General features: G+C 39.8%; 1 protein-coding gene and 1 non-coding gene across 2 annotated transcripts; both read left to right on the top strand.

Moving 5' to 3' along the window:
• The first annotated feature begins 1,671 nt into the window (after window positions 1–1,671).
• ARCN1 (archain 1) lies at window positions 1,672–27,679 on the top strand. The gene is made up of 10 exons (XM_027036652.2): window positions 1,672–1,830; window positions 13,687–13,950; window positions 14,746–14,925; window positions 15,036–15,241; window positions 15,898–16,062; window positions 18,532–18,697; window positions 20,048–20,195; window positions 20,516–20,624; window positions 23,988–24,192; window positions 25,900–27,679. The coding sequence occupies exons 1-10, from the start codon at window positions 1,828–1,830 to the stop codon at window positions 25,987–25,989; spliced, it is 1,536 nt and encodes a 511-aa protein (XP_026892453.1). The 5' UTR covers window positions 1,672–1,827; the 3' UTR covers window positions 25,990–27,679.
• LOC113593272 (U6 spliceosomal RNA) lies at window positions 16,635–16,741 on the top strand. The gene has a single exon (XR_003413363.1). It is a non-coding gene; the product is annotated as a U6 spliceosomal RNA (small nuclear RNA).
• Window positions 27,680–27,792: the final 113 nt, after the last annotated feature.

Below are 27,792 nucleotides of genomic sequence, written 5' to 3'. Positions count from 1 at the left end.
TGAAAAATAAAATCTCAGGGCGACCTGGGTGGTTCAGTCAGTTGAGTGTGTGACTTCGGCTCAGGTCATGATCTCACAGTTCATGAGTTTGAGCCCTGCATCAGGCTCTGTGCTCAGATGCTCTGTCTCCCTCTGTCTCTGCCCCTCCTCTGCTCGTGCCCTCTCTCTCAAAAATAAATAAACATTAAAAAATAAAAATAAACAAAATAAAGATACAACTTACAAACCATAAACATTCACCCTTTTAAAGTGTACAATCTAGTTTTTAGTATCATCACAAGATTGTGTAACCACCATCTCTAATTCCAAAACATTTTCATCACTTTAAAGAACAAACCTCCCTCCCCATTTCTTCCCTCTCCTAATCCCTTGCAACGCCACTTTCTACCTCTATGGACTTGCCGACCCTGGACATATCCTATAAATGGAATGAACAGGTTCAGAGCAAGTCTTCCAACATAAGCTATGGTGTTTTGTTACTGGTTTCCTTTACTTAACAGGTTCATCCATGTTGATCATGTATCATTATCTTTTTATGACTAATATGACACATTTTGTTATTCATTCATCTATTGATGGACATTTGCATTGTTTCCACTTTTTGGCTATTATGAATGATGCTTCTAGGAACATCAGTGTACAAATTTTTGTATGAACATATGTTTTTAATTCTCTTGGGTATGTACCAAGGAGTGAAATTGATGGATCATATGGTAACTCTGTTTAATTTTTGAGAAACCGCCAAACTCTTTTTCCAAAGCATCTGCACTATTTTACATTTCCACCAGCATTGGGAGAGGGTTTTAATTTCTTCACATTCTCACCAACACTTATTGTTATAGCCATCTTGGTGTGAAATGGTATCTCATTGTGATTTTGATTTGCATTTTCCTAAGAACTAAGGATGTTGAGCATCTTTTTGTGTGCTTATTGGTCATTTGTATATCTTTTTTACCTTTTATTAAAGTTTGTTTATTTTTGAGACAGAGAGAGAGAGAGAGAGAGAGGGAGGGAGGGAGAGAGAGAAAGACAACACAAGCAGGGGAGGGGTGGAGGAAGAGAATCCTAAGCAGGCCCTTTACTGTCAGTACAGAGCCTGACATGGGGCTCGATCCCACCATCCTGAGATCATGACTTGAGCCGAAATCAAGAGTCAGAAGCTCAACTGACTGAGCCACCCAGGCACCCCTTTTTGTCTTCTGTGGAGACTTGTCTAGTTCGCCCATTTTTATTTACCTTATTTATTTATTTGTAACTCATTTCTACACCCAGTGTGGGGCTCCTGCTCACAACCCCAGGATCAAGAACCGCATGCTCTTTGCACTGAGCCAGACAGGTACCCGGATTGTCCCCATTTTTAAATGAGCTCATATTTTTATTACTGAGTTCTAAGAGTTCTTTATATATTCTGAATACTAGTCCCTTATGCACAACCAGTTAGTTTGTATATTAAATAATACGGTGGCTGCGAGAGCTTTATAAACTGTAAGAGGTGTTGCTAATTAAGCGAACGCGCTGACAATCTGTGAAAGCACAGAAAACAGGAGCTTTCGGAGCTGTAGCGTGAGCCTCCTATACCTCCTTGGCAAAACCTGCCCAGCAGCCGGGTACTGCACATCCCCACCCCACGGCGCCCCGCCCTCCGCCCTTTGACCCGCGCCATTTCCGGTTGGAGACGTGGCTCGAGGCCGCCATCTTGGCAAGAGGCGAAGCGGCAGCGGCTCCTGACAGGGGGGCGGCAGGTCCGGAGCGGCCGGTGCTCCCCTTCCCCTGACCCCAGCCCCAGTGGAGCCGGAAGCGCGAGTGAGCCCCATCACCGTCCTCACCATGGTAAGATCCGAGCCGGTCCGGATTGCCGGGGTCTGCTTGCTTCCCTTGCCCGTTGTCCCTGCCAGACGGCCTGGTGCTGGGGCCAGAGGAGTCCCGCCCAGAGGGCCTGGAGCCGGACACTTCCCTCGGGGCTCGGGGAGCCGTGTGGACTTCCCTGCCCTGTGCCCGACCTCCCAGGAGATCCGACGGACCTGCCTGCAGTCCCTTTCCCGTTGCGCCCACACCCCTTCTCCCTGCCCGGCTGGGCACCCTCCTCTTCTGGGCCCGGGGTGTTGCTGTTCGAGAACCGCGTAGTGGAGTGGCTTAGACCGTCTCGCTGCAGACCTCGGTGCTAGTGTCCAGAGGGTTCCCTGGCGGCCGGGCTCTGCAGGCTGGTCTCCTCTTGGGGGGGGGGGGGCTCCCTTTCTTCGGTAATCGGCTCTCCTCTCATCCCCGGGGTTTGGTAGGCCCTTGATACTCGGAATCCAAACCCATTGGTGTTCAGGACTTCTTTTGTTTGTTCGGAAGGGGGAAATAGAGGAAAGTTCGAAAGGAAGATGGAACAGGAAGGAGGAACTTGTGACGTTAGTTTGTAGGACCCAGGTGTCCCTGAAACCTTTCGCTACTTCTACAGAATTTAGGTGTGTCCGTTTGTCAGTGTTACCCAGTACATGCCGTGTATGGGGCGTTAGGGAGATGTGAGCGAGTAATAAAGAACACAGGCTTTCTGTTTTCAAGGAACTTACCGAAGTAAAATGTGTAGGTGGCACATCGTAATCGGAACTCTCACGGGGTGGGGACAAGAAGGGGTTGCACCCTTCTTCAGATGTTCCTTGCCTTCAGATGCGTGATCTTCATGTTCTCATCTATTGTAGAGACGGAGAAGATTAATGTGTTTGAGGATGGGACAAAACAGTGCTGACAGCACGAAATCTTGGCTTTATCAGTTTGTGGATATTTATGAAGTAGGAGAAATTCTTTGGTTCCAGATGAGCTAGTGACTTAGTGTACTTTATGCTCTTAAATCTTTTGAAGGATTTTTTTTTTATTCCGTTAATTCATTAATTGATTTAAAGCATCTTCCTACACACTTGAGAGGTGACAGTATAGTTTGGTGCCAATCCTATTAAGTTCTGTTGACAGCGTTTTTAGATGAGAACTTGCATGGTGCAGGGGTAGGATTCATGCTTGGTTTTTAAACCACTGAAGGATTTTTGTTTTCAGCTTCAGGCAAATAAATCGCACCCAGAAGGTTTGCCTCATAAACTTTACTGTTGGACATAAATGTTTCAAAAACTCCCGTTTTTCATTTCCACTAGGAGGCTCAATATTGGGATAGGGATTCTTAAATTCCTTGGCTGTTTACATCCTGGGTGTATTTAGTGCATTTTAGAGCATATTATAATTTTAATAGCAAAATTAAAGTCTTGTAGTACATAAACCAAATACAGATAGTCTTTACAAAAATCGTGTTTGTTGAAAAGTTCTTGGAACTTAATATATGAGAGAGCACAAGCAGGTGAGGGGCAAAGGGGAGGAGAGACCAGATTCCAAGCAGGCACCACACCATCAGCGAAGAGCCCGATGTGGGGCTCAAACTCATGAATCGTGAGATGGTGACCCGAGCCAATACCATGAGTTGGATGCTCAACCGACTGAGACACCCAGTCGCCCTGGAACTTAATATTTTTAATTCATTGATAACTGAGAGATGATAAAGCCTTAGGTATTGAATGATAAACATAAAATAAATTTTGCATGTTATTTGAATATGTGCATATACATACAGTTGTGTCATATTTAAATATGCATATTTTAAAAAATTATATGGGACTTGGCAAGAGCCAGATACCCACAGATTGGTGTACTCTGGAGAAAAACTTATCTCGGTATATTCTGCTCTGCTGAGTGTTAAGAAATTATTAAGTATTATTTCTGTATAATGTTTTTGGGTCTTATTCTTTTACTAAAAGATTCCTAGATAGTAGAAATGTCCAAATAGGTCACGTTTTGTAAGATTTATTCTGTCTAAAAGTTGTATCAGAACTTCTGAAAGATGATTTTTCCTCAGCATTTTATTATAAAACTTTCAAACATCTAGGAAAGTTGAAATAACTTCACAGTTATTTCACCCACATTTTTTTTTTTTTAAGATTTTATTTTTAAGTAATTTGTACAGCCAGTGCAGGCTTGAACTTACAACCCCAAGATCAAGAGTCTCATGCTCCACTGACTGAGCCAGCCAGGCGCCCCATCAGCAGCTAGATTCTATAATTAACATTTCTCTATGTTTATTTTATTGCTCATTTAATCATCCATCCATCCCTCTCTCCACCTTTTTTTTTTTTAATTTTTAATTTTTTAAATGCATTTCAGAGTAAGTTAAAGATATCAGTACGTAAATGTTGGTGGGAGGGTTGTAGGTATGTCATTTTCCTGTTTTTCTTTTTTTCAAAGTTTTAAAGTTGACACACAGTATTGACAGTTTTAGGTATAATAAATGTTGATTTTTGAAAAATAAATTTCCTTTGTTAATGCAAAGAAGTTAATGCAAAATGTCCCATATTAGGAAGTCCTAGTAGGGGAAATAAATGAACAAATGCAGAAACAAATGGCTTATGATGACTTTGTCATGAAGTGAAGTACAGAAAAGGGCATCTTTTGATTAGATCTTCTTTCTAGTTTTCTGCAAATTAATGAGAACATGTTCTTATTTTCTTAACATTTGTTAGATAGTATGGTCCGTTCTTTGTCTTAATAAATTTAGAATTGCATAAACTTGATATGAAGTCTCATGGTAGCAACAGTCTGTAAAATCTTTGGTTACTTACAGAATGCTGTTTTATTCACTCAGGATAGCAATGAGTAAACTAGACTGGACACATTGAATATAAATGATGACATTCCGTTCCAAAAGTCATTAGTTATTAGAAAGCTAGATTTTGGTTCCTGTGAATGATCTGCACATAATGAGGAAGAAACTGAAATCCTACATAGTAATAACAGTCCCCAACTAGGGTGTTATTATTGCTTTTATTTACCTTTGTATATAACATAGCAGCTGCACAGCTTTTGTTTTCTTTATGTATCTTTTTGATTGTTGTTTGAGAGTACAGCAAAGAAGAAAAAAGTTCTTGAGTTTCTGTTGATTTGTCAACTGTTTATTCTTCAAGTAGAAAGTTTTTACTGCCGAAAGTGAGAACAATGTCCTTTTATTTTCATTCTCTACAAGAAACTTGGGATGAGCTTAAAACTCTCACTGAGTAACTTTCAAGTTTTAGGTTTTGTATGAGGTGTAGATTTTATTGTAATCATCCCTCTGATTCTCTCTGTAATTACCTCATGCAAACAGGAAAGGCAAAGTGATCCTCTCTGACAGTTGTAGAAACTAGCCTTAATATCATGAATCACATATATGTGTATATGACATCATTGCAGTCATTTACAAAGGAAAAAGTGACTGCCTAGTTCTGGGAGTGAGGAATATGGAACATCTAGAGGTTCGAGGAAATCTTCAGCTTTTTTTCTTTAGGGAATTGTGCGTGTTTATGGTGGATCACTACCTGTTATTCTCAGACCTTTATCACTAGTGGGGATGAAGACATGGTATGGCAGCTTATCTCAGACACAGCTCTGTCTGCACACACATGATTTGTTTTGATGAGGTAGTTTGCCTTTTAGCAGCTTAATATTAATGTAAAATACTGTTCCAAAGTAATTGCTACTGGAGTGGTGGGTGTAAAGTGGGGGTATTGTACACTTTTAGTTGCTATAAAATTTTCAAATGCTTAACTTTAGAATTGCAAAGATGCAAAGGCACTGTAGATTTCATATAAACCTCTATTTTGGGGAAGCAATTAAGTGACTTATGCAATATATAATTAGTGACAGAGGCAGAACAGAAACTAATTCTTTAGGTTTCTTTACTCCAAGAACTTTCTGATCCATGTAGTTAAATCTGGGTAGAAGAGACTTGTTATTTAATCCAAACACAAATGATAATATACTCAAACCATCTTAAGTATTATTAAGAGAAAGGTTGTTTGACGAAGCTCAACTTAATGTTTTTTTGTTGTTGTTTTGTTTTCAACAATCCTGGAGATGTCATCTAACTTTTGGGCCCTCGGTTTTTACATCTATAAAACCACCATGGGCTCTTGAAAGGTCCTTTTAGGTCTAAATGTTCTTTTCCAAAAATGTAATAAATAAATAAAGCAACTTCATAGAGAATCATATTTATTCATTCTTCCCCAAAGAAAATCAGCTCAAATTACAGTCAGAAAAATTAACTTACCTTGTTGTGTATACTGTATTTTAATAAATGTTAAAAGTTGGGGCTCCTGGGTGGCTCCAGTCATTTAAGCGTCTTGACCGTTGGTTTTGGCCCAGGTCATCATTTCATGGTTTGTGAGACTGAGCCCTGTATTGAGCTCTGTCTACACTTACGGCGTGGAGCCTGCTTGGGATTCTGTCTGTCCCCCCCTCTCTCTCCCTCCCTCGCTCTCTCTGTCTTGCTTTCACAAAAAATATATAAACATTGACAAAAAAATAAGTAAATGTTTGACATTGGTGAACACTGATATGAAGGGGAAGCTTTATTATGTCAAGGCACTTAAGAAGATGAATGCTAATTTAGAATAGGTTAAATTTATCTTGTTTAGAGGTGACCATACCTTCCAGAGGTGACATGAATAACATAGTGAATAGAAACCTGTGTCAGCTTCATGGTCCCTCTGATTGTGGTGTCTTGGGTATTTCAAGGTTTAGAGCCATACTTAGTGTGGGGCACTTTGGTACTACTTCAGAAGCCTTATTTTGCTTGTATCTGTATAATGGAATGACTCAAAGAGAGTCTCAGAGTAGAGCTCTTCTGCTTAGGTCCTGCCTACTGTTTTACTCTACTGTTTGTTCATATTTACACACTCAACTTCCCCCAATTAATCAAAGCATGATTTAAGCGCTGTTTCTTTCACCAAGTCATCCCTGATCTTACCAACTAGAAGTAATCTCTTTGAAATCCCAGAGTATGTTGCTTAACACATTCTGCCCAGTATTACACTTATTTGTGTCTTATCCCTTGTAGGCTTTTTTCTGAAATTGAGGTATAATAGGGCGCCTGGGTGGCTCAGTCGGCTAAGCGTCCGACTTTGGTTCAGGTCACGATTTCATGGTTCATGGGGTCGAGCCCTGTGTCAGGCTCTGTGCTGACAGCTTGGAGCATGGAGCCTGCTTTAGATTCTACGTCTCCCTCTCTCTCTGCCCCTCCCCCACTCATGTTCTGTCCCTCTGTGTCTCAAAAATAAATAAACATTAAAAATATAAAATAAAATTGAGGTATAATTGATATATAACATTATATCAGTTTCAGGTGTACAGCATGATGATTCAATATTTGTATATGTTGTGAAATGATCATTACAATAAGTCTAGTTAACATCCCTCACCATACTTACTTACAAAATGGTTTTTCTTGTGATGTGACCTTTTAAGATCCTACTAGGCTTTTGGAAGGAAGAATGCTGATCGGTTTCCTCTTAGTATTCCTGGAGAACATCTGGTGTGTATAGTAGGTGTTCAATAAATAATCATTTAGTTATTTTTATAATAATGTTAAAATGGAGACCACCAATCTATAAATAGCCTTTGACAAGCCCAATTAATAAAGCAAAGTAGATGGGGGTTCCTGGGGGGCTCTGTTGGTTAAACGGCCCACTCTTGATTTATGCTCAGGTCAAGACCTCACAGTGGTGAGATAGAGCTCTGTGTTGGGCTCCGGGCTCACAGCACGGAGCCTGCTTGGGATTCTCTCTCCCCCTCTCTCTTTCTCTGCCCCTCCCCTGCTCCTGTTTCTCTCTTTTTTCAAAGTAAATAAACATTTAAAAAAAATAAAGGAGGTGACTTGCTCCTCTTCACAGGATATACCTTTCTGGTTACAAGTTGCCTTTTGTTTCTTTGTTTCTTTGTCCCTTTTGTGTTGCCTTTGGTGTTAGTTTTTACCTAAGTTCTATCTGTGTGGAATGGATGCATTTTTTTTTTTAATTTTATTTAAGTTATCTGTACACCTGATGTGACCTCGAACTCACAACTCTGAGATGAAGAGTCACACACTTTTCTGACTGAGCCAACCAGGCACTCTGTATAATATTTTAATTGATATATCACACCTTTAAAATTATCAATAATTCCTTATTATCATTCACTATTCTTTTACTGTTCAAATTTTCCTGTTGTCTTACATTTTTTAACAGTTGTTTGAATCAGGAGTCACATAAGATTTATATATTATGATTGGTTGACAGGTTTCTTCAGTCTCTCTTAATCTGTGGGTTTGCTCTCCTTTTTGTTTTATTAATTAAAAATTTTTTTTTAATTTTTAAATTTTAATTTAAGTAGGCTCCATACCCAACATGGGGCTTGAACTCATGACACTGAGATCAAGAGCTGCATCCTCTATCTACTGAGCCAACCAGGCGCCCCTGCCCTTCTTTTTATTTTTAATTGAGATATAAATCACATACCATAAAATTTAGCCTTTTAAATTTATATCATTCAGTAGATGTTTTAGTATATTCACTAAGTTGTACAGCCATCACCACTATCTAAACTTAGAACATTTTCATAACCCCAAAGAGAAACCCTGTACTCATTTGCAGTCACTCACTTCCCCTTTCCCAGCCCCTGGCAACCACTAATCAACTTTCTGTTTCTGGTTTTGCCAATTCTGGATGTTTCATATAAATGGAAGCATGTAAGATGTGGCCTTTTATGTTTGGTTTCTTTCACTTAGCACAGTATCTTCAAAGTTCATCCATGTTGTAGCATGTTCTTCATTTCTTTTTATGACTAATATTCCATTGTATGGATATACACTTTGTTTATCCATTCATCAGTTGATAGACTTTTGGGTTTTCGCTTTTTAGCTTATTTTCATCATTATGAATGATGCTGCTATGAACATTGATGTACAAGTTTTTTATGCAGTACAGCTCTTTTCTGAGGGACATTTTGGAGCAAAAATATTATTATTTGGACATATGTGGCGTGTAAACCAATAGTGAACCAGTACAGAGATTTACCTGCTTGTCCTTATTAGTAAGCTGAAACAGTGACTAAATTTTTATCTTTTTAATTATTTTGCCAGGGCCACCTGGGTGTCTCAGTTGGTAGAGTGTCGGACTCTTTTTTTCCTTAATGTTTATTTTATTTTGAGAGAGAGAAAGCATGAGTAGGATGAGGGGGGAGGAGGGGGGGGGAGAGAGAGAGAGAGAGGAAAGAAGGGAAGGAAGGAAGGAAGGAAGGAAGGAAGGAAGGAAGGAAGGAAGGAAGGAAGGAAGGAAGGAAGGAAAGGAAAGGAAGGAAAGGAAGGAAGGAAAGAAAAGAAAGAAAAGAATGAATCCCAAGCAGGTTCCGAGCTGCCAACGCAGAACCCAACTTGAGACTCAATCCTACCAACAGTGAGATCATGACTTGAGCCAAAATCAAAAGTCAAATGCTTAACCGACTGAGTCACCCAGGTGCCCCAAGTGTCCATCTCTTGATTTCGGCTCAGGTCAGGATCCAGGTAACTTATGGGATTGAGCCCTGGGTTGGGCTCTGTGCACAGCATGGAACCTGCTTAAGATTCTCTTTCTCTCCCTCTGCCCTTCTACCCTACTTGTGCGCGCTCTCTCTCTCTCCCTCTAAAATTAAAAAAAAAAAAGAAAAAGAAAAAAGTAATTCTGTTTTGCCAGAAATCTGTAGATGGTTGAAATATGAACCTATGATAAAAATTAATGTGAAATCACGGGCACCTGGGTGGCTCAGTTGGTTGAGCCACTGACTTTGGCTCAGGTCATGATCTCATGGCTCTGTACTGACAGCTCAGAGCCTGGAGTTTGCTTCGGATTCTGTGTCTCCCTCTTGCTGTGCCCCTCCCTCATTCATGCTCTGTCTCTCTTTCTCTCAAGAATAAATAAGACATTTAAAAAAATTAAAAAAAAAATGTGAAATCAAATTTCTTGAGTACATTTAGTTTTGGCCTTCTGTACAAATATAACTCTTGACCTGGTAATAATTTTAGGTCAGTTTCATCTACAAAGAGATTAAAATATTAGCATTATTTGTGTACCAAAAATTACCCTTCCGTTTATTTAAAGAAATCTTTATTTCACACGATTAATGTAAAGACATGGAATTGCCACGATATACACTTTAAATATCTTAACAATTTTATACGTTAATCATACCTTAATAAAACCAAATTAAAAAGTAAAAATCTATAGCCAAAATAAATAAATAAAGTTAAAGACATGGAATGGATAATTTCCTTTGAGAAATGTGTCATAATCATTTTGCATTTTTTTTCTTTTTCTGGTATCCTTTACTATCTTCAGTATATCTTTTTGCCTCATATGTAGGTGATGACAAAAACCTCCCAAGGCCAAGGGGTCAGTGTTGGTGAAAGATAGATTTTTTTGAGTGCAAAACTATTTATTTTAAAATATATAAATATTTGGGGAAAAATAACTGTTTTTGGACTTTTAAGCTAGATTATTTGTCATTTAAAAAAAAATTTAATGCTTGTTTTATTTTAGAGAGGGGGGTGAGGTGGGGAGGAGCAGAGAGAGAGAGGGAGACACAGGATCCGAAGCAGGCTCCAGGCTCTGAGCTGTCAGCACCCGACTGTCAGCCTTGACTCAGGGCTCGAACTCTTGAACCGTGAGATCATGCCTGAGCCTAAGTTGGACGCTTAACCGACTGGGCCAGCCAGACACCCCTGCCATTCTTAAAGTAATCAACTGGAAATTTTTATACTCTGTGACTCTCTATCTAAAATATTTTCTTTAAATGGGCAGAAAACATGAATAGACACTTCTCTAAAGAAGACATCTGGATGGGCAACAAGCACATGAAAAGATGCTCAACGTCATTCCTCACCAGGGAAATACAAATCAAAACCACACTCAGATATCACCTCACGCCAGTCAGAGTGGCCAAAATGAACAAATCAGGAGACTATAGATGCTGGAGAGGATGTGGAGAAACGGGAACCCTCTTGCACTGTTGGTGGGAATGCAAATTGGTGCAGCCACTCTGGAAAACAGTGTGGAGGTTCCTCAAAAAATTAAAAATAGATCTACCCTATGACCCAGCAGTAGCACTGCTAGGAATTTATCCAAGGGATACAGGAGTACTGATGCATAGGGGCACTTGTATCCCAATGTTTGTAGCAGCACTCTCAACGATAGCCAAATTATGGAAAGAGCCTAAATGCCCATCAACTAATGAATGGATAAAGAAATTGTGGTTTATATACACAATGGAGTACTACGTGGCAATGAGAAAGAATGAAATATGGCCCTTTGTAGCAATGTGGATGGAACTGGAGAGTGTTAATGCCAAGTGAAATAAGCCATACAGAAAAAGACAGATACCATATGGTTTCACTCTTATGTGGATCCTGAGAAACTTAACAGAAACCCATGGGGGAGGGGAAGGAAAAAAAAAAAAAGAGGTTAGAGTGGGAGAGAGCCAAAGCATAAGAGACTCTTAAAAACTGAGAACAAACTGAGGGTTGATGGGGGGTGGAAGAGAGGGGAGAGTGGGTGATGGGTATTGAGGAGGGCACCTTTTGGGATGAGCACTGGGTGTTGTATGGAAACCAATTTGACAATAAATTTCATATATTGAAAAAAATAAATAAAAATAAAAATCCCTGAAAAAAAATATTTTCTTGATCCTGTTAAAAGTAATTTACAAAACAAGATTTTTTTCTGATGGTATTTATGATTTAGGACATTTTTTTAAAAAAACATTTTTTCCCTACTTTAAATTTTATTTACATTTATTTAAAAATATATGTGTATGTTTTTAATGTTTATTTATTTTTGAAGGGGAGAGAGAGAGAGACAGCATGAGTGGGGGAGGGGCAGAGAGAGAGAAGGAGATACAGAATCCAAAACAGGCTCCAGGCTCCCAGCTGTCAGCTCAGAGCCTGATGTGGGGCTTGAACTCAAAAATTGTGAGATAATGACCTGAGCCGAAGTCAGAGGCTCAACCGACTGAGCCACCCAGGCACCCCATATTTGCACTTATTTTATACGGAATTGACTCCCAGGCCATCAGTCTTTGTTTCTTCAGTTTCTTCTGGTTTTTTTTTTTTTTTTTTCTTCTGTGCAATCTCCTTTTCTGGTTTAGGAACAGTCTCCTCTTTTTCAGTAAGTATCATCTCAGTGTGGCAGAGAGAGCTCATGTATGGGTAGATGTGACCACGAGCTCTGTAAGTTCTCCCCACCTTGGGGGCTTTGTTCACCTGGATGTGCTCAGTGATCAGAGAATCTACGTCTAAACCCTAAGTTCAGCATTTCTCTGTGCATTTTTAAGCATGTACAGTAAAAATTCAGTATTCTTTTTGGGCCACCAACTCTTGTCCAGCCCCACTGGTTGGCCTTGGGCACACCTACCAACTCTACCTTTGTGGTGACAGAGTGGTACAGATTGCTTCTGTAAATGACATCATTCAGATACTTAGTGGCTTTTCCAGTGCATACCCTGATGGCCCGGGCAGTTTCTTAAAGTGAACATGAAGATTTGAAGTCCCCCCCCCCCGACCTTTTTTTTTTTAATGTTTACTTATTTATTTTGAGAGAGAGCTCATGTGTGTGTGCAGGGGACGGACAGAGAGAGAAAAGAATCTCATGCAGGCTGCATGCTCAGCAGCCCTGAGCCCAGCATGGGGCTCGATCTCATGACCTGAGATGAAATCAAGAGTTTGTCGCTCAACTGACTGAGCCACCCAGGAGCCCCTGAACCTCTATAGACCAAACACTTCTCTAATATAAATTGTTTTCACCTAGCTGCTTGGAAGTAAACATGATGGTAATTATCTCCCAAATAACCTAATTACCTAGTCTTGGTGCATAAGGACATTGTGTTCTCATCTAATTGTTATAGAACTCTATTGATGTACTGAGACTATAGGAATATTTGAATTGACTAAATTGTTTTTTCTTCAAGTTGCTCGCTTATTCGGCAGCTTCTGTAAAGCTGCAAAGTCTGATTAGTGGGATACTGCTATTTCAGATGTTGTATCCCAGCGTTGAGGCTTCTGAAATGTGTAAATAGTCCTTTTGTTACTTGTATTTGTGAATTCTTGGGTTCCTGCACTGTAGAGATGGTTAATACTGTGCTTAATTTTCTTACTCCCCTGCTAATGGCATTTGAGGTCTCTTCGTCTTCTTTTGGTGCTTTGTTTTGTTTAATGAATGCCAGACTGTGAGAAAAGGCTGTAGGTCTTGATCATTGATTGGTGTCACAACCTGTGTAAAACGTTGAGTCATTCAGTTTCTCATTTTACAGATTGTTTACATATCTGGAGGTAAGATAGTGTGGGATGGGAACGTTATTAATCAAAGAGCAAAAGATCCAACTTAGACTCACTAGATTGGATCCATGTTCTAGGTAAAAATGAAAGGAAAGGTCAAGGGGCTTCCTTTAAACCTTTAATCCTGGTCAGACCTGTTTTGCTGTGGAGATTTCTGTTCTTAGAAAAAGTTTTTAACTATTCTTCATGGGTCTGCCAAAGCAAAGAGCAGTCCGTTTCTGAGTTCTAGGGAATCTGTTAACAAACATATTTGGAGACTTGGAAAAAGGTGTTTTGTTTTTTTTAACTAAGTTTTTCTTAAGCTGTGGTATTGAAAAATAGGAATGATAGTTTCATTTTCCTCTATTGTAGTTTTACTTTATGAATTACATACTAGAATGAAAAGAACAATGAAGTAGAGTTTGAAGGTCACGTCACTGAATGACTGAGTGTGGCATTCTGTGTAAGATCTGAGGATGCTAAGAAAACAGATTTGAAGAAATAATTTGTATTTACTTCATGTATGTTCCTGGCAGGTGCTGTTGGCAGCAGCGGTCTGCACGAAAGCAGGAAAGGCTATTGTTTCTCGACAGTTTGTGGAGATGACCCGAACTCGTATTGAGGGCTTGTTAGCAGCGTTTCCAAAGCTCATGAACACTGGAAAACAGCATACATTTGTTGAAACAGAGAGTGTAAGATATGTCTACCAGCCTATGGAGAAACTGTATATGGTGCTGATCACTACCAAAAACAGTAACATCTTAGAAGATCTGGAGACCCTAAGGCTTTTCTCAAGAGTGGTAAGAGTCCTTTTGTAATGGTGGGTTATAGTTTTCTGCTTTAAATTTTCTCTATGAAACTGTTATCCCCCAAAGCAGCTGCTACTTATCAGTTTGCATGCCGCATGCCTCCCACCCCTACCCCAGCAGTTTATTGCTACAGCTTCTTCCCTATTCATTCAGCAAACACTTTGTGCCCTCTTAGACTAAGTATCCCAAAAGAGAATGTGCAAACTGACCTTTCCTTTCACAGACCTTAAGTGGTTGCTTCGATCTGTTTTTGTGGTTCTGACACTTGTGTGTCCATATTTTTAGATCATGTTTATCAGATAAGATTTATTTATCTATTTAAATATTTATTTTAAGAGAGAGTGTGCACACACACTCTATAAAAATAAACATTAAAAAAAAGGTTAGCTGCTTAATTCGCCTAAGCCACCCAGGCGCCCCTATTTATTTTTTAAGATTTTATTTTTAAGTTATCTCTACACCCACCATGGGGCTCAAACTTAACAACCCTAAGATCGAGTTGCATGCTCTATCTACTGAGCCAGCCAGGTGCCCCAGATAAGACTTACTGATATAACACAATACAACACAACATGCGCGCGCGCATACACACACACACACACACACACTTTATGCCAAAGTCTTGCTTAAAAGAAAGGGTAGAGGATCTAACAGAGGGATTCAGGATTATTGAAATCTGCGTATTTTATTTTACTTTTTTTAATATGTGTACTTTAAAGAATAAGACTTGGGAAACATAAATGCTGATAGATCTTAAATCTCTTTTCCATTGCTGTCCACTATTAGATACCTGAGTATTGCCGAGCCTTAGAGGAGAATGAAATATCTGAGCACTGTTTTGATTTAATTTTTGCTTTTGATGAAATCGTTGCCCTGGGATACCGGGAGAATGTTAACCTGGCACAGATTAGAACCTTCACGGAAATGGATTCTCACGAGGAGAAGGTGTTCAGAGCAGTTAGAGAGGTAAATAGGGTCTTCTTTGGGAGTTCTTGTTCGTGTGTCTTTCTTTTAGGCTTTTAGTATTTTGATTTTCCTATATTCAAAGCCACATCCATGGATGTCTCTTTGTGTAGACTCAAGAACGTGAAGCCAAGGCTGAGATGCGGCGTAAAGCAAAGGAATTACAACAGGCCCGAAGAGATGCAGAGAGGCAGGGCAAAAAAGCACCAGGATTTGGAGGATTTGGAAGCTCTGCAGTATCTGGAGGCAGCACAGCTGCCATGATCACAGAGACCATCATTGAAACCGATAAACCAAAAGTGGCACCTGCACCAGCCAGGTATAGTCCAGTGTATCACCAGCAACCCTAGAATGGCAGATGAAGGCTGTATGTGTGTGTTGTGGAGTGATAACTGATTTCTGGCAAGTTGAAATTATGAATGACTTGATGAAGTAAGATGTAATATTAAATTTGGCTACATTGGCTACATAATAAAGGGATAAAGGAGAAATCTGAAGGTAGAGAATTTTTGTGTTAAAGAGTTCTTTTACAAATTATACCATAGAGTTGCCTTATTTTGGGAAAGAAGGGCTATTTAACTGTTTATGGAGCATTTTTTAATGTAAGTGTGAATGGCTTTCAGGGAGAATCTGAACTACCTGAAAGTACTATGTGCAACAGTTTATGCACAGGTGTATTTATCCGGACGAAAAGTACAAAGTTTTCATCTGATCATGCATGCTTACATAAATGTACCTTTGCTCTTTAGGTACTTGAAGCTTACATATTAATAGTGACTTGGCTGCCAGTTTGGGCAGGGAATAGTCTAATTCTCCACTAAACCGTAGGATACTTTGATTTTTCCCTTGAGATCTGCACATGCCTCTTAACAGCTTTAGGGAAAGCTTCAATGATATGGGGTTACTAATTCACTAATTTTTAAAAATCATGTGTATGTTTTTTCTTACTTTGTTATTTCTTATTCTTCCACTTAGGCCTTCAGGCCCCAGCAAGGCTTTGAAACTTGGAGCCAAAGGGAAGGAAGTAGATAATTTTGTAGACAAATTGAAATCTGAAGGTGAAACTATCATGTCCTCCAATATGGGCAAGCGTACTTCTGATGCAACCAAAGTGCATGCTCCACCCATTAATATGGAAAGGTGAGTAGTAACTTTTTCAGTAAGAACAGACCATATATTTAAAAATGTTTATTTTAGCGCATTACAAATTCTTTATGTGACTTTTAGTTTTTCTAGAATTTAAAAGACTTAGGATATATTTTAGGGACACCTGGTTGGCTCAGTTGGTTAAACTTCTGACTCTTGATTTTGGCTCAGGTCCTGATCTCATGTTTCGTGAGATTGAGCTCCGGGTTGGGTTCTGTGACGACAGCGTGGACCCTGCTTGGGATTCTTTCTCTCTCCCTCTCTCTCTGCCCCTCCCTTGCTCACGCTCACTTGCTCTCTCTCTCCTTCTCTCTCAAGATAAGTAAACATTAAAAAAATAATGATAAAATCAAAGTGTTAAAAAAAAAAAAGACTTAGAATATATTCCAGATTTTAGCACGGGGTCTTTTTTTTTTTTTTTTAACCGTGATTTTAACTGTGGCTCTCAGCTATTTATTTCCTATGAAGTTTAGAACTTACCTTTTATCAACTCTGCTGGCTAAATTTATAAGTAACTTGTCTTCATGCCTAGTGTGTGCCTTGTCTCTTAAAGTGGAGTTGAATTAGTGCTCTCTTGGGCAGCACATAAACTAAAATGGGAATGGTACAGAGAAGATGAGCATGGCCTCTGTGCAAGGATGACACGTAAATTTGAGAAGCTTCCATATTTAAAAAAAAAGTGGACTTGAATTAGAGAGCTAGAGGTGTAGCAGCCCTACACTGTATTTTGGCATGTCTTCTTCTAATTAAACTTTCAGGAGAACCAATCTTTAATACGAAATGTATAAATATCTTTAATAGCAGATTAACTTCATTTGCCTTTTCAGTACTTAAACTCAGTATAGAATATTTTGATTTGTTTCTGATCTAAGGATTGGTTGGTAACATTTTTAGTTACCAAGTTCACATATTCATGACTCAGATTTCTTGTCTTGAAGCCCAGACCTTCTACTGTTGCTGATGGTTTTGGGGTCAAGTGAAAGATGAGTCTGGGAGAATACTTTTATCAGGTGTGCATGAAAGAGGAGTGTTTTGTATATCCTTTTCTGTATGAAATGAACAGGGATACATTGGGATAAATCTCTTAAATCGCTAAAGCTCCTTTGCTATTCCTGGTGGTTGCTTAGTGTGTGACACTATTTTAAAAAGATGCTGGAAACTGTCATGTATTAGAGAGGGCTCGAGGTTCTTTGCTAAATGATGAAATACTTGCTGAGCACGGAGCAGACTCTTGTGAAGACGCATGGGCCCCTGCGCTATTTGAAGATGCGCTCCTTTGTGGTCTTGAGTCTCATTCCTCTGTTTCTGGGAAGACTTCTGTGGTGGAACAGAGAACAAAATAGGATGCCAGAATATTCTTCTTAGCTTCTGCAGTTCACCCAGTTAAAAATAGTTGTAGTAAAGGATATGGATAGTTTGTACTTCGTAATTACCCAGAGAGGCAGCGCTTTTTGTTTCACTTATTTTTTTGTGTTAGGTGATACATTCATATAGTTCAAAATTCAAAAGGTTCAAAGAGTGTTACAATTAAAAGTCTTTCTCCCACCCAGCCAGGCAAGTTTGTGTTTTCAGCGGCAACTAGTATTAATTAGTTTCTTCTTGTATTCTTCTGAGGAGTATAGTCTATATGTAGATGAATAAAAATATATGTATTTTTTTCTTTTTATATGTAAGTGGTAATAACATACTAGGTACATTTTCCAGTTGCTTTTTTCACTTACTTATTTTGGAGATGAGAATATCCTTATTTGAAGCTATAAAGACGTGACATCTAAATGTAAGACTTTATCCTAAACTGGATCTTGTACAACTTTAAAGGACATTATTAGGTCAGCTGAAAAAATTGGCATATGGTTGGTAGATTAAACAAAGTGTCAATGTTCCTTTACGAAGTTAATGTGTACTTTGGTTATGTAAGAGAATATCCTATTCTTGCAATACTCTGAAGTGTTTAGGGCTAAAGGGCCATGGTATGTATAATCTGCCTCTAAATGGTTCAGGAAAAGAAATCAAATAATAGTTGTAGAGAGTATGCAAATGATATAAAACAGACGGTGGGGCAAAACGTTAACAGCATTTAAAAAGTGTATAAATGTATTTCTGGTATAATTTTAATTTTTTTCATTGTTGAAATTATTTTCAGATGAAAAGCATTTTCAGTTGTTGCCCCGTTTCTTCATAGCAGTGTTCATTTTTGTGGACGTACCTTTATGTGTTTAAGCAGTTCCCTCCTGATAGACACTTGAGTTATTTCCATACTTCTGCCATTATAACCCTTTCTTTAGTGAATGACATTGTTTGCACAGATGAGACTTTGTGGGCTGAATCTAGTGCTTTAAATTTTGTACGTACAGCAGTAGCACCTTAAAATAAGTTGTTGATGGCTCATTACCATTAAACCCTGGAGAAAGGGAATTCTGGTTCCTGCTTTTATGAACAGATTTTATTACTTTTTCCCTACAGTGTGCACATGAAGATTGAGGAAAAGATCACACTCACCTGTGGCCGAGATGGAGGATTGCAGAATATGGAGTTGCATGGCATGATCATGCTTAGGATCTCAGACGATAAGTTTGGCCGAATTCGTCTTCATGTAGAGAATGAAGATAAGAAGGGGGTGCAGCTACAGGTGTGGAGAGGTTTTGGATAAGGGAGTCAACTGGAGTTTCTCCTTTGAACCATAGAACACAGAAAACATTTCTTTTTTCTTTTTTTTATACTATATATTTATTTATTTTGGGGGGAGGGGCAGAGAGAGAGGGAGACACAGAATCCGAAGCAGGCTCCAGGCTCTGAGCTGTCAGCACAGAGCCCGACGTGGGGCTCGAACCCACAAATTGAGATCGTGACCTGAGCTGATGTCGGACACTTAACCGACTGAGCCACCCAGGTGCCCCTGATTTCTTTTAAAAGTTTATTTATTTATTTTTTGAGAGAGACTGAGAGTGTGAGCCGGGGAGGGGCAGAGAAAGAGGGAGAATCTCAAGCAGGCTCTGGCACTGTCAGCACAGAGCCCATGCGGGGCATCAAACTCTGCAAACTCTGAGATCATGACCTGAGTCAGAATCAAGAGTTGGATATTTAACTGACTGCGCTATTCAGGCGCCCCATTAATATGATTTCTGTAGTCCATCTTACATGGCCTGAATTTTAACAACTTGAGTGCTCTTGGCAAGATTGCAGCTAACCTTGCAACAGAACTTTTCCTTCTCCTGCCTGCTGACTATAAGGCCAGGACTCCTGTCTGACCCTGGCAACTGATCAGCATCTAACCTTAGTCTTCTACTTGGCTTGCCTGGCTCTCCCATGATGTTGCTTCCTGTGAAGTATTTTTAGAAAGGACTTGGTTGAATGTATTTAACTTTTTTCAATTACAAAGTTATTAACTTGTTCAATTACAAACAAAATAGTTTAGACTTGAAATTATTTTAATTATTACTTTTAAAATGTCTTAAATCTTTTTAAAATTCTTCAAAGAAGGGAAATTTTTCTTCAAATCAAAAGGAATTGGCATTTTTTAGGTACTCCTATTCTCTTCTCTTCTATTAAGGGCTTGAACTCACAACCCTGAGATCAAGAGTTGCATGCTCCACCAACTGGCCTGGCCAGGTGCCCCATGGTATTCTATCTTAGATATTTAGATTATGGGCCATGTAAGACCAGAAGGAATTTCTTTTCTTTTTTTTTTTTTTTAACATAAATTTCTGGCGTTTTTTTTTTTCATGTTTATTATTTTGAAAGAGAAAATGAGCATGAGTGGGGGAGGGGCAGAAAGAGAGGGAGAGAGAGGATCCCAAGCAGGCTCTGGCTGAAAGCAGAGACACAGGCTCTGGCTGAAAGCTCAGTCTCAAGAACTGTGAGATCATGACCTCAGTTGAAATCGAGAGTTGGACGCTTAACCGACTAAGCCACCAGGCACCCCTATTTCCTGTCTCATAATGCCTGAAACTCAGAAGTTTTCTTTTCCTTCTTATTTTAGACCCATCCAAATGTGGATAAAAAACTTTTCACTGCAGAATCTCTAATTGGCTTGAAGAATCCAGAGAAGTCGTTCCCAGTCAACAGTGACGTAGGGGTACTAAAGTGGAGGCTACAAACCACAGAAGAATCTTTTATTCCACTGACAAGTAAGTGCTTCTGGTCAGTCCCACTAAACTAGTCCACACTGAGAACCACAAATAGCCCTGGCTTGTACACTCTACATTCATTGCCACAGCAGAATGCTTTTTTGACAAAATGACCTTCTTTCAAAATGGACTTAGTGCTGGGTTTTGTGTATGTTAATCATGAGCTTTCATTTTTAATAGCTTTACTTTTGAAACTGTTATTTATAATAGTTTATGTTAGGATATTTAAGGCCTGCAGCTGTCAGTTTTGATTTGCCGTCTTAACTTTTCTCCACTCTCCTTTTAGTATTTGAGTATTCCTGCTTTGCTTTTCTTCTCAGTTAATTGCTGGCCTTCAGAGAGTGGAAATGGCTGTGATGTCAACATAGAATATGAGCTGCAAGAAGATCATTTAGAACTGAATGATGTGATTATCACCATCCCACTCCCGTAAGTGGTGTCCCCGACATAATCAGTTTTTCTGTGCTGGGCTTCTAGAACTAACCTTTCGGAACTTGTTTTGGAGGCAGCACTCAGTTGGCTATCCATCATAAAAATCTGCTTCCTAAAAAGATCAGTTGTAAAAGAAACCAGATACAAATCGATACTATACGGTTCCACTTATCGGACATTGTGAAAATGTGTCATACTCCTAGAACAGAAGTCAGGAGATAGAGAGGAAGGCAGTTGACTAACAGGGCACAAGAGAACTTTTGAGGATGATGGAAATGTTCTCTGACTTGATTGTGATAGTGCTTACGAGATTACATAGTCAAAGTGCACGGAGCTGTACACGTTAAAAGGAGTGGATTTACGGTTTTAAAACCAACTCAAACAGCCAGTTGTAGTTCTAGAGCTGTGTTTTCAGATGTTGGGCCTGTTTGTTCCTGTAGTAATGAAGACTTCCAGAAGGAGGAGCCAGTTCCCTGTCAAAAACCATTCTCAGTTTTGTTTGCTACTCAAAGAAATTAAATCTGACTGAATCTTCACTTTGCTCTCTAAACTTTCAGCTAAAGATGAGAGTACAGGGGCGCCTGGGTGGCTCAGTCGGTTAAGCGTCCGACCTCAGCCAGGTCACGATCTTGCGGTCCATGAGTTCAAGCCCCGCGTCAGGCTCTGGGCGGATGGCTTGGAGCCTGGAGCCTGTTTCCGATTCTGTGTCTCCCTCTCTGTCTGCCCCTCCCCCGTTCATGCTCTGTCTCTCTCTGTCCCAAAAATAAATAAAAACGTTGAAAAAAAAAATTTAAAGATGAGAGTACATTTTTTCTTTCTTTCTTTCTTCCTTCCTTCCTTTCTTTTTTTTAACGTTTATTTACTTTTGAGAGAGAGAGAGAGAGAGAGACAGAGCATGGGCAGGGGGCGGGGAGGGCAGAGAGAGATGGAGACACAGAATCTGAAGGAGGCTTCAGGCTCTGAGCTGTCAGCACAGAGCCCGACATGGGACTTGAACTCAACAAGCTGTGAAATCATGACCTGAGCTGAAGTCGGACGCTTAACCGACTGAGCCACTGGGGTGCCCTGAGAGTACATTTTCAAGGGAACTATTCTTGCTGCAATACATATCTACATTAGTTTTAGTGAATTTCCTAACGGTTTTATTGTGGTTTAGTTGACCTACCACAAACTACACATATTTAAATTGTACAATTTGATAAGTTTTGACACATAGACACCTGTGAAACCATCACCACAATAAAGATAATGATAATATCCATCACCCCTAGAAAATCAGTTCCAATAAGTTTTTGTTCTGTGCTTAAATGGCCTACTTTCCAGGATCATCTAGAAATATTCTCTCCCTCAAGTTAATCTCACTAGCACTCACTTCCATTGAGTGTGTGCTATTATATCACCAATGAATTCCTAGCCCCTCTCCTCTTCCTCTCAGTACCTACCTCCCGTGATTAAGTATTGGGTGTCATTATACCTAATAAGCATATTCTTAATGTATTTTTATTGTTATATTGTTATTATTGCAGAGAAAATGGTACTAATTTAATTTGTAGTTTTGTTTCCTTTTTGATGTCCTACAGACATTTATGTGGCCAGGTCAGGTTTTTAATCATTCTTTTTAAATGGAAGGATTTAAAAAAAAATTTTTTTTTAATATTTATTTATGAGAGAGAGGCAGAGCACAAGTGGTAGAGGGACAGAGAGAGAGGGAGACACAGAATCTGAAGCAGGCTCCAGGCTCTGAGCTGTCAGCCCAAACCTGATGCAGGGCTCAAACCTAAGAACTGTGAGATCATGACCTGAGCCAAAGTTGGACACTCAACTGACTCAGCTATCCAGGCGCCCCTGGTTTTTAGTCATTCTTATTTTTCCATAAAAAAAAATATGCTTGGGGCACCTGAGTGGCTCAGTAGGTTAAGTGTCCAACTCTTGACTTTGGCTCAGGTCATGACCTCTCAGTTCATGGGATCGAGCCCTGAATGGGGCTCTGTGCTAACAATGTGGAAACTGCTTGGGATTCTCTGTCTCCCTGTCTCTCTGCCCTTCCCCCACTCCTTCTCATCTTCTCTCAAACATTTTTTTAAAAATTTAAAAAATAAAAAGTATGCTTTATTACCAATCTCTTCTTTATTGGAGTAACTATCTTATTCTTCACAGCATGGTTATTCTTTTAGAACAATAGATGGCTACCTTGAACCATTGTAGGGGTTGGGCGTTGGTGACAGGTGTGGGTTTTGTTTTGTCAAGATTTGTTTTACTACGCTATTTTTAGGATGCCACAATTTTTAGGCCTCTCCATCTACCCTATAATTGTGGTTATGGTGGTTTCCTGTGTCTTAGTTCAGTTTTGCAGTAGTCTCCAGAAAAGACCCTTACACAACATTTCACTCTGTTGTCTAGAACTGATTCGATTTTAGAGATCGGAATCGGAATCGGAACAAGAGCAGAGGAAGAAACATATATACAACTGGGACCATAAAATGGATAGGGAAGAGCTGATCATGTTGTATCGCCCTTAAAATGTTTGTCTTCCTTATTTACTGTGTCCCTAATACAAGCATTTAATGTCATTGGCGAATTAAAAGATGGTAAATTTAGAATGTGTAGGAGGGGTGACACTGCCGATCAGCCACATTTGGGGGTACAGCGTACATCCTAACTAGCCCTGGTTCTCTTGCAGACTAAAGAACAGCTGTGTGTCTTTTCTCCCGTCACGTTCACATTCTGGGCAGAGGAAATTGTGTTTTCACTTATCAAATAAAAGTCCGCTTACTGGATTGTAAATCAGACCTGTTGGCGTCAAGTACAAGTTTTGAAATGTTCTAAGGTCTTTTTTTTTGTTGTTGTTCTAAGGTCTTTTGAAAACTCTTCTCAAAGACAATTTATTTCCATTTCTAAATAACCACGTAATGGTGTGTAAGGTTTCCCACCACTACAGTCACCCTGTTTTCCCCCCATTGTCACCTATAAAGAGAGCTGCATTATGTTAAAATTCTTTCTTGACAGGGCAACAGACCCTTGGTGCAGGACTTTTGGAAATACACCCCCCTTCACATGTTCATCAGTCTCAGTCCCCTGCTAGCTTCAGATCTGATCCACAAGTTGGAGCAGCCCACGGATATATCTGCCAATTACCCATGGTTGCATGTATCCATATCTATAAAAGGCAGTGAGTGGGACCCTTTGGCCAAGGTGCTAAGACTGATCCTTGCAGTTATTAGGGAACCTCGTTTTTTTTTTTCAAGGATCATATAAAGTGGGCAGAATTTGAGGAGCATAATCAAATTCGGGGCTGGTTTTCCTTGGCAGAATTCTTCCAGCTCTGGACAGCTAATGTGACACAGGTGTTTCTCATGACAGATCCGGTGTCGGCGCACCGGTGATTGGCGAGATTGATGGCGAGTATCGACATGACAGTCGACGAAATACCTTGGAGTGGTGCCTGCCAGTGATTGATGCCAAAAATAAGAGTGGCAGCCTCGAATTCAGCATTGCTGGGCAGCCCAATGATTTCTTCCCTGTTCAAGTCTCTTTCATCTCCAAAAGAAACTACTGTAACATACAGGTACCACCTTTTAATAGCACGTAACGGGGAAAGTGGTGGGACAGATGCCAGATAGGCAGCATGGGATCAAAAATCAGAAAAGTTGGGCGCGTGCCTGGCTGGCTTAGTCAGTAGAGCATGCGGCTGTTGATCTTGGGGTTGTGAGTTCAAGTCTTACATTGGACCTAGAACTTAGGTTAAAAAAAAAAAAAATCAGGAAAAAAAAATCAGAAGAGCTGGTCTTACTGCAGATTACATTATTGACTCTCATTGAATGGTCTTGGTCAAATTCCTCTCCTGTTTTAACTCAGTTTTCCTCTCCAGATTGGACAAGGTCAAGGAATTGAATATGAATATATATAAAAGTATTTACAGATTGTGCACGATTTAGATCTCTTAGTTTCCTGCTTTTCTAAATAATCTCATATATTTTTAAAACCTTTTACCAAAACATGCAACCCAAGGTTTTCTTATCCTTTTTATATGCCACTCAGTTTGAACACAAGGAAGGAAAGTTTATTTGGAAGGCAAAATTACTTCCTCTCAAAAGTGATTCTAATACAAATGGATACAATATTTGGATTTTTTGTGTTACTGCATCCCTTCATTAGTACAGATAATCATCAACCAATTCTGTTACCAACTTTGCCCTTTCCATAGGCAAAGCAAAGGAAATTTGCGAGCTGTTTCTTTAGATCGTTATTTTTAACTCCTTGTTACTCCAGTTTTTGAAGTTGCATTACAAGGGCCCGGTTCATATTGTCATTGTTCCCTCTGACTTGGTGATTTGCTTGTTATTGTGGCACTATCTTATCTTCCCAGATGGTCTCTGGCTCTCCTCTAAGTATTTGGGAGATTGCAGTTTCCTTCCTGTGTTGGATCATTTTAAAAAGCAGTTCTCTCTCCACTCTTAATTATAGGCATAAGGCTATCAATATTGGGAGCACGTGGTTGAACCCAAGACATTAAATAGAAATGGTACATTTTCAGGCCTCCTGACTGGCTCAGTTGGAGGAGGAGCATGCGACTCTTGATTTTGGGGTCGTGAGTTTGAGCTCCACGCTGGGTATAGAGATTATACTTAAATCAAAACAAAAAAACAACAACAAAACAACTTAAAAAAAAAAAAGGATACATTTTCCTGTTTGGGAACTTTTGAAAAACTTCATTAGAAAATATGAATCAGTGGTTCAGGCATCATGTTGATGCCATTACAGGCACTATTGTTACAGGTAATTCATTAAACTAGACATTTATAATTGAAAGGAAAAGACGAGATGTCACAGAAGGACACAGCCATGTCTAGAAAATACGTGTGATAGAGCCACTTACACTTTGACAGCAAGTCAAGCAAATAAAGTTGAAGAGTTAGAATTTTGCATTTGGGGTCAAAATATTAATTGATCAACCTGATAAAATGTCTGTGAACTTCATAGGTTTTATGGGGCAGGACCTGGGTAATGGCCACTCATTCTAGATCTTTTACTTGATAACCACTCACTCTAATCTCATCCCATCAGTTGTCTTTTCTGTGCGGGAAGCCGGTTAATCATGTCAGTGGGGACGGGTGCCGCTGTGAGATCCAATTGTGAATTGAACTTTGTTAGTATTTTTGAGTTATTTTTAATGCTGCTTTAAGGGAATTTGATCCATTCTGTCCTGAGAATTTAGTCGGCACCTTGGAGACTTGCCCTCCTGCTTTACCTTATTCTTTGTTTGTTTCCCTAGGTTACCAAAGTGACCCAGGTAGATGGAAACAGCCCTGTAAGGTTTTCCACAGAGACCACTTTCCTAGTGGATAAGTATGAAATCCTGTAATACCAAGGAGAGGGAACCAGAAAGGAAAAATTTCAAATTAATAAAGAAGAAGCCAACAGTGGCTGAAGAGTTTTTTCCAAATCTACAAGCCATTGGAGACCCTTTTTTTCTGGTACAATGCACGATTCTCTGCGCGCAAGGACCCTCAACTCACCCTCAGTGTTTAAGTGTCACAGAGACGTTCTTTGGCAAAGAAAGACACAAACATAAAGGGAAAGGCTGCTGATTTCTTTGGCAGATTTCACTGGCCAGCAGGAAAGCACGCTCTCCAGAGAATACCCCCAGTTAAACAGCTTCTCTGCCTTCACCTCAGTCGTTGCTCCTTTGTTTTAATCCCTGAATATAGTTACATTTCGTACTTTGTTTAAAAAGTTTTCTTTCACATTTTATTTTTATTTTTTCCCCTCTTTTTCTCTTCAAATTTTGATCCTTCAGACTCTTTAACCCTCATTTTTTTTCTTTCTGTACATTCAATCAAGTGCTGGGATCATCTGTATATAGGCATTATATTCGGCACTCTCGGAAACAGTTGATCTAACCAAGTCTCGATCTTCAGGCTATTCAGGCGAACTGCTTAAGGGGCATGAGGTCTAGAAGTTAAGAGATACGGACGTCCTTTGTCATTTTCCTATATCCACTCATCCCTCCGTTCCTCTGCCAAGTTGTTTTCCTTCCAGTCCTGTCCCTCCAGTTTAGAACAGTACTGTGAAGCCTACCTGTGTCGCTATCACAGATAGCTGAGAAGCACCTTTCAAATGGCGTAGCCCCGCTTCAAGATGCCTGAGAGGAGAATGGTTATGTCCGGTTAGGGATTTCACATCCACAGGTAATCATGTCTGCTGCCGGTGCTACCCAAGCTTCTAGTTCTTTACATTTTGAGTACTTCAGCTGAAACGTGAGAGCTCATGGTCTTTGTGATCTACTCACATTGCCTCGATTTCACCACCTCCTTCCTCTTGGCTGTTCTGTGCGTTACCCGGTCCTTTCCAACTCTCCCTGTCTGTGAAGTCCTTCCTTTTCCTCCCTTGAGCCTTTTCTCTTGCGTGTCCTCGTGCCCATCTCACCCATTACTCTTGCAGTGAAGAAGACTCCATCAGCCAGCCCCACTTGGGCTTTTTAACCCAGTATCGCACTTCGTGTGCTGGCTGAGCTGCTGGGCTGTAGCCCCAGGAAGGGGGCGAGGTGGGTGACTAGGTGACCTGCTGCGCTTCCAGCTGGCTGGAGAGTACCACTCCCACTGGGGACAACATCTGGCCTCCCCTGCAAAGAGTGTGCTGTCCTCGAAGCAGAGCAGCCACACACAGATGGCCATGGATGGAATTGATTGCCAAAGAAATTTCTGGCCTTTCCCTTTCCCTTAACTGCATCAGGGAAGAATCCTTATCTCTGGCTTGGTTTCCACACGAGGTTTTTCTGAGGAAGGGGACTGGGACAAGAAATCTGTCATGTAGTTAAATAGGCAAGAAATCTTATTAATCCAGTTTTGTTTGAAAAAGTTGCTTGTCCATACGATTTTTTTAAAGCTGTTTAGTTTCACAACTTTTTTTTTTTTTTTTCTGAAATTACTTTTGGGGTAATATTTAAAATGAAAGACGTTTTGTAACCCTGTAAAATACATAGGGAATATAACATTCCAGTGTACACAAAGAAGGAAGATTCTTGAATCAAATAAAGAGTATTATAAAATGAATGTTTATTAGACTCTTGACTCTCCCATACTTTGGTGTCTGCTCGCTGATTTGAGATGATGTAACAGGATCTAAGTTTAAAAATTAATGATATGTTTTTTTTAAGAGAAAATAA

This window comes from Acinonyx jubatus, chromosome D1 (assembly GCF_027475565.1).
Source record: "Acinonyx jubatus isolate Ajub_Pintada_27869175 chromosome D1, VMU_Ajub_asm_v1.0, whole genome shotgun sequence".
NCBI lineage: Eukaryota > Metazoa > Chordata > Mammalia > Carnivora > Felidae > Acinonyx > Acinonyx jubatus.
Note: the sequence above shows the minus strand (reverse complement) of the source record. Positions and strands in the feature narration are given on the sequence as shown.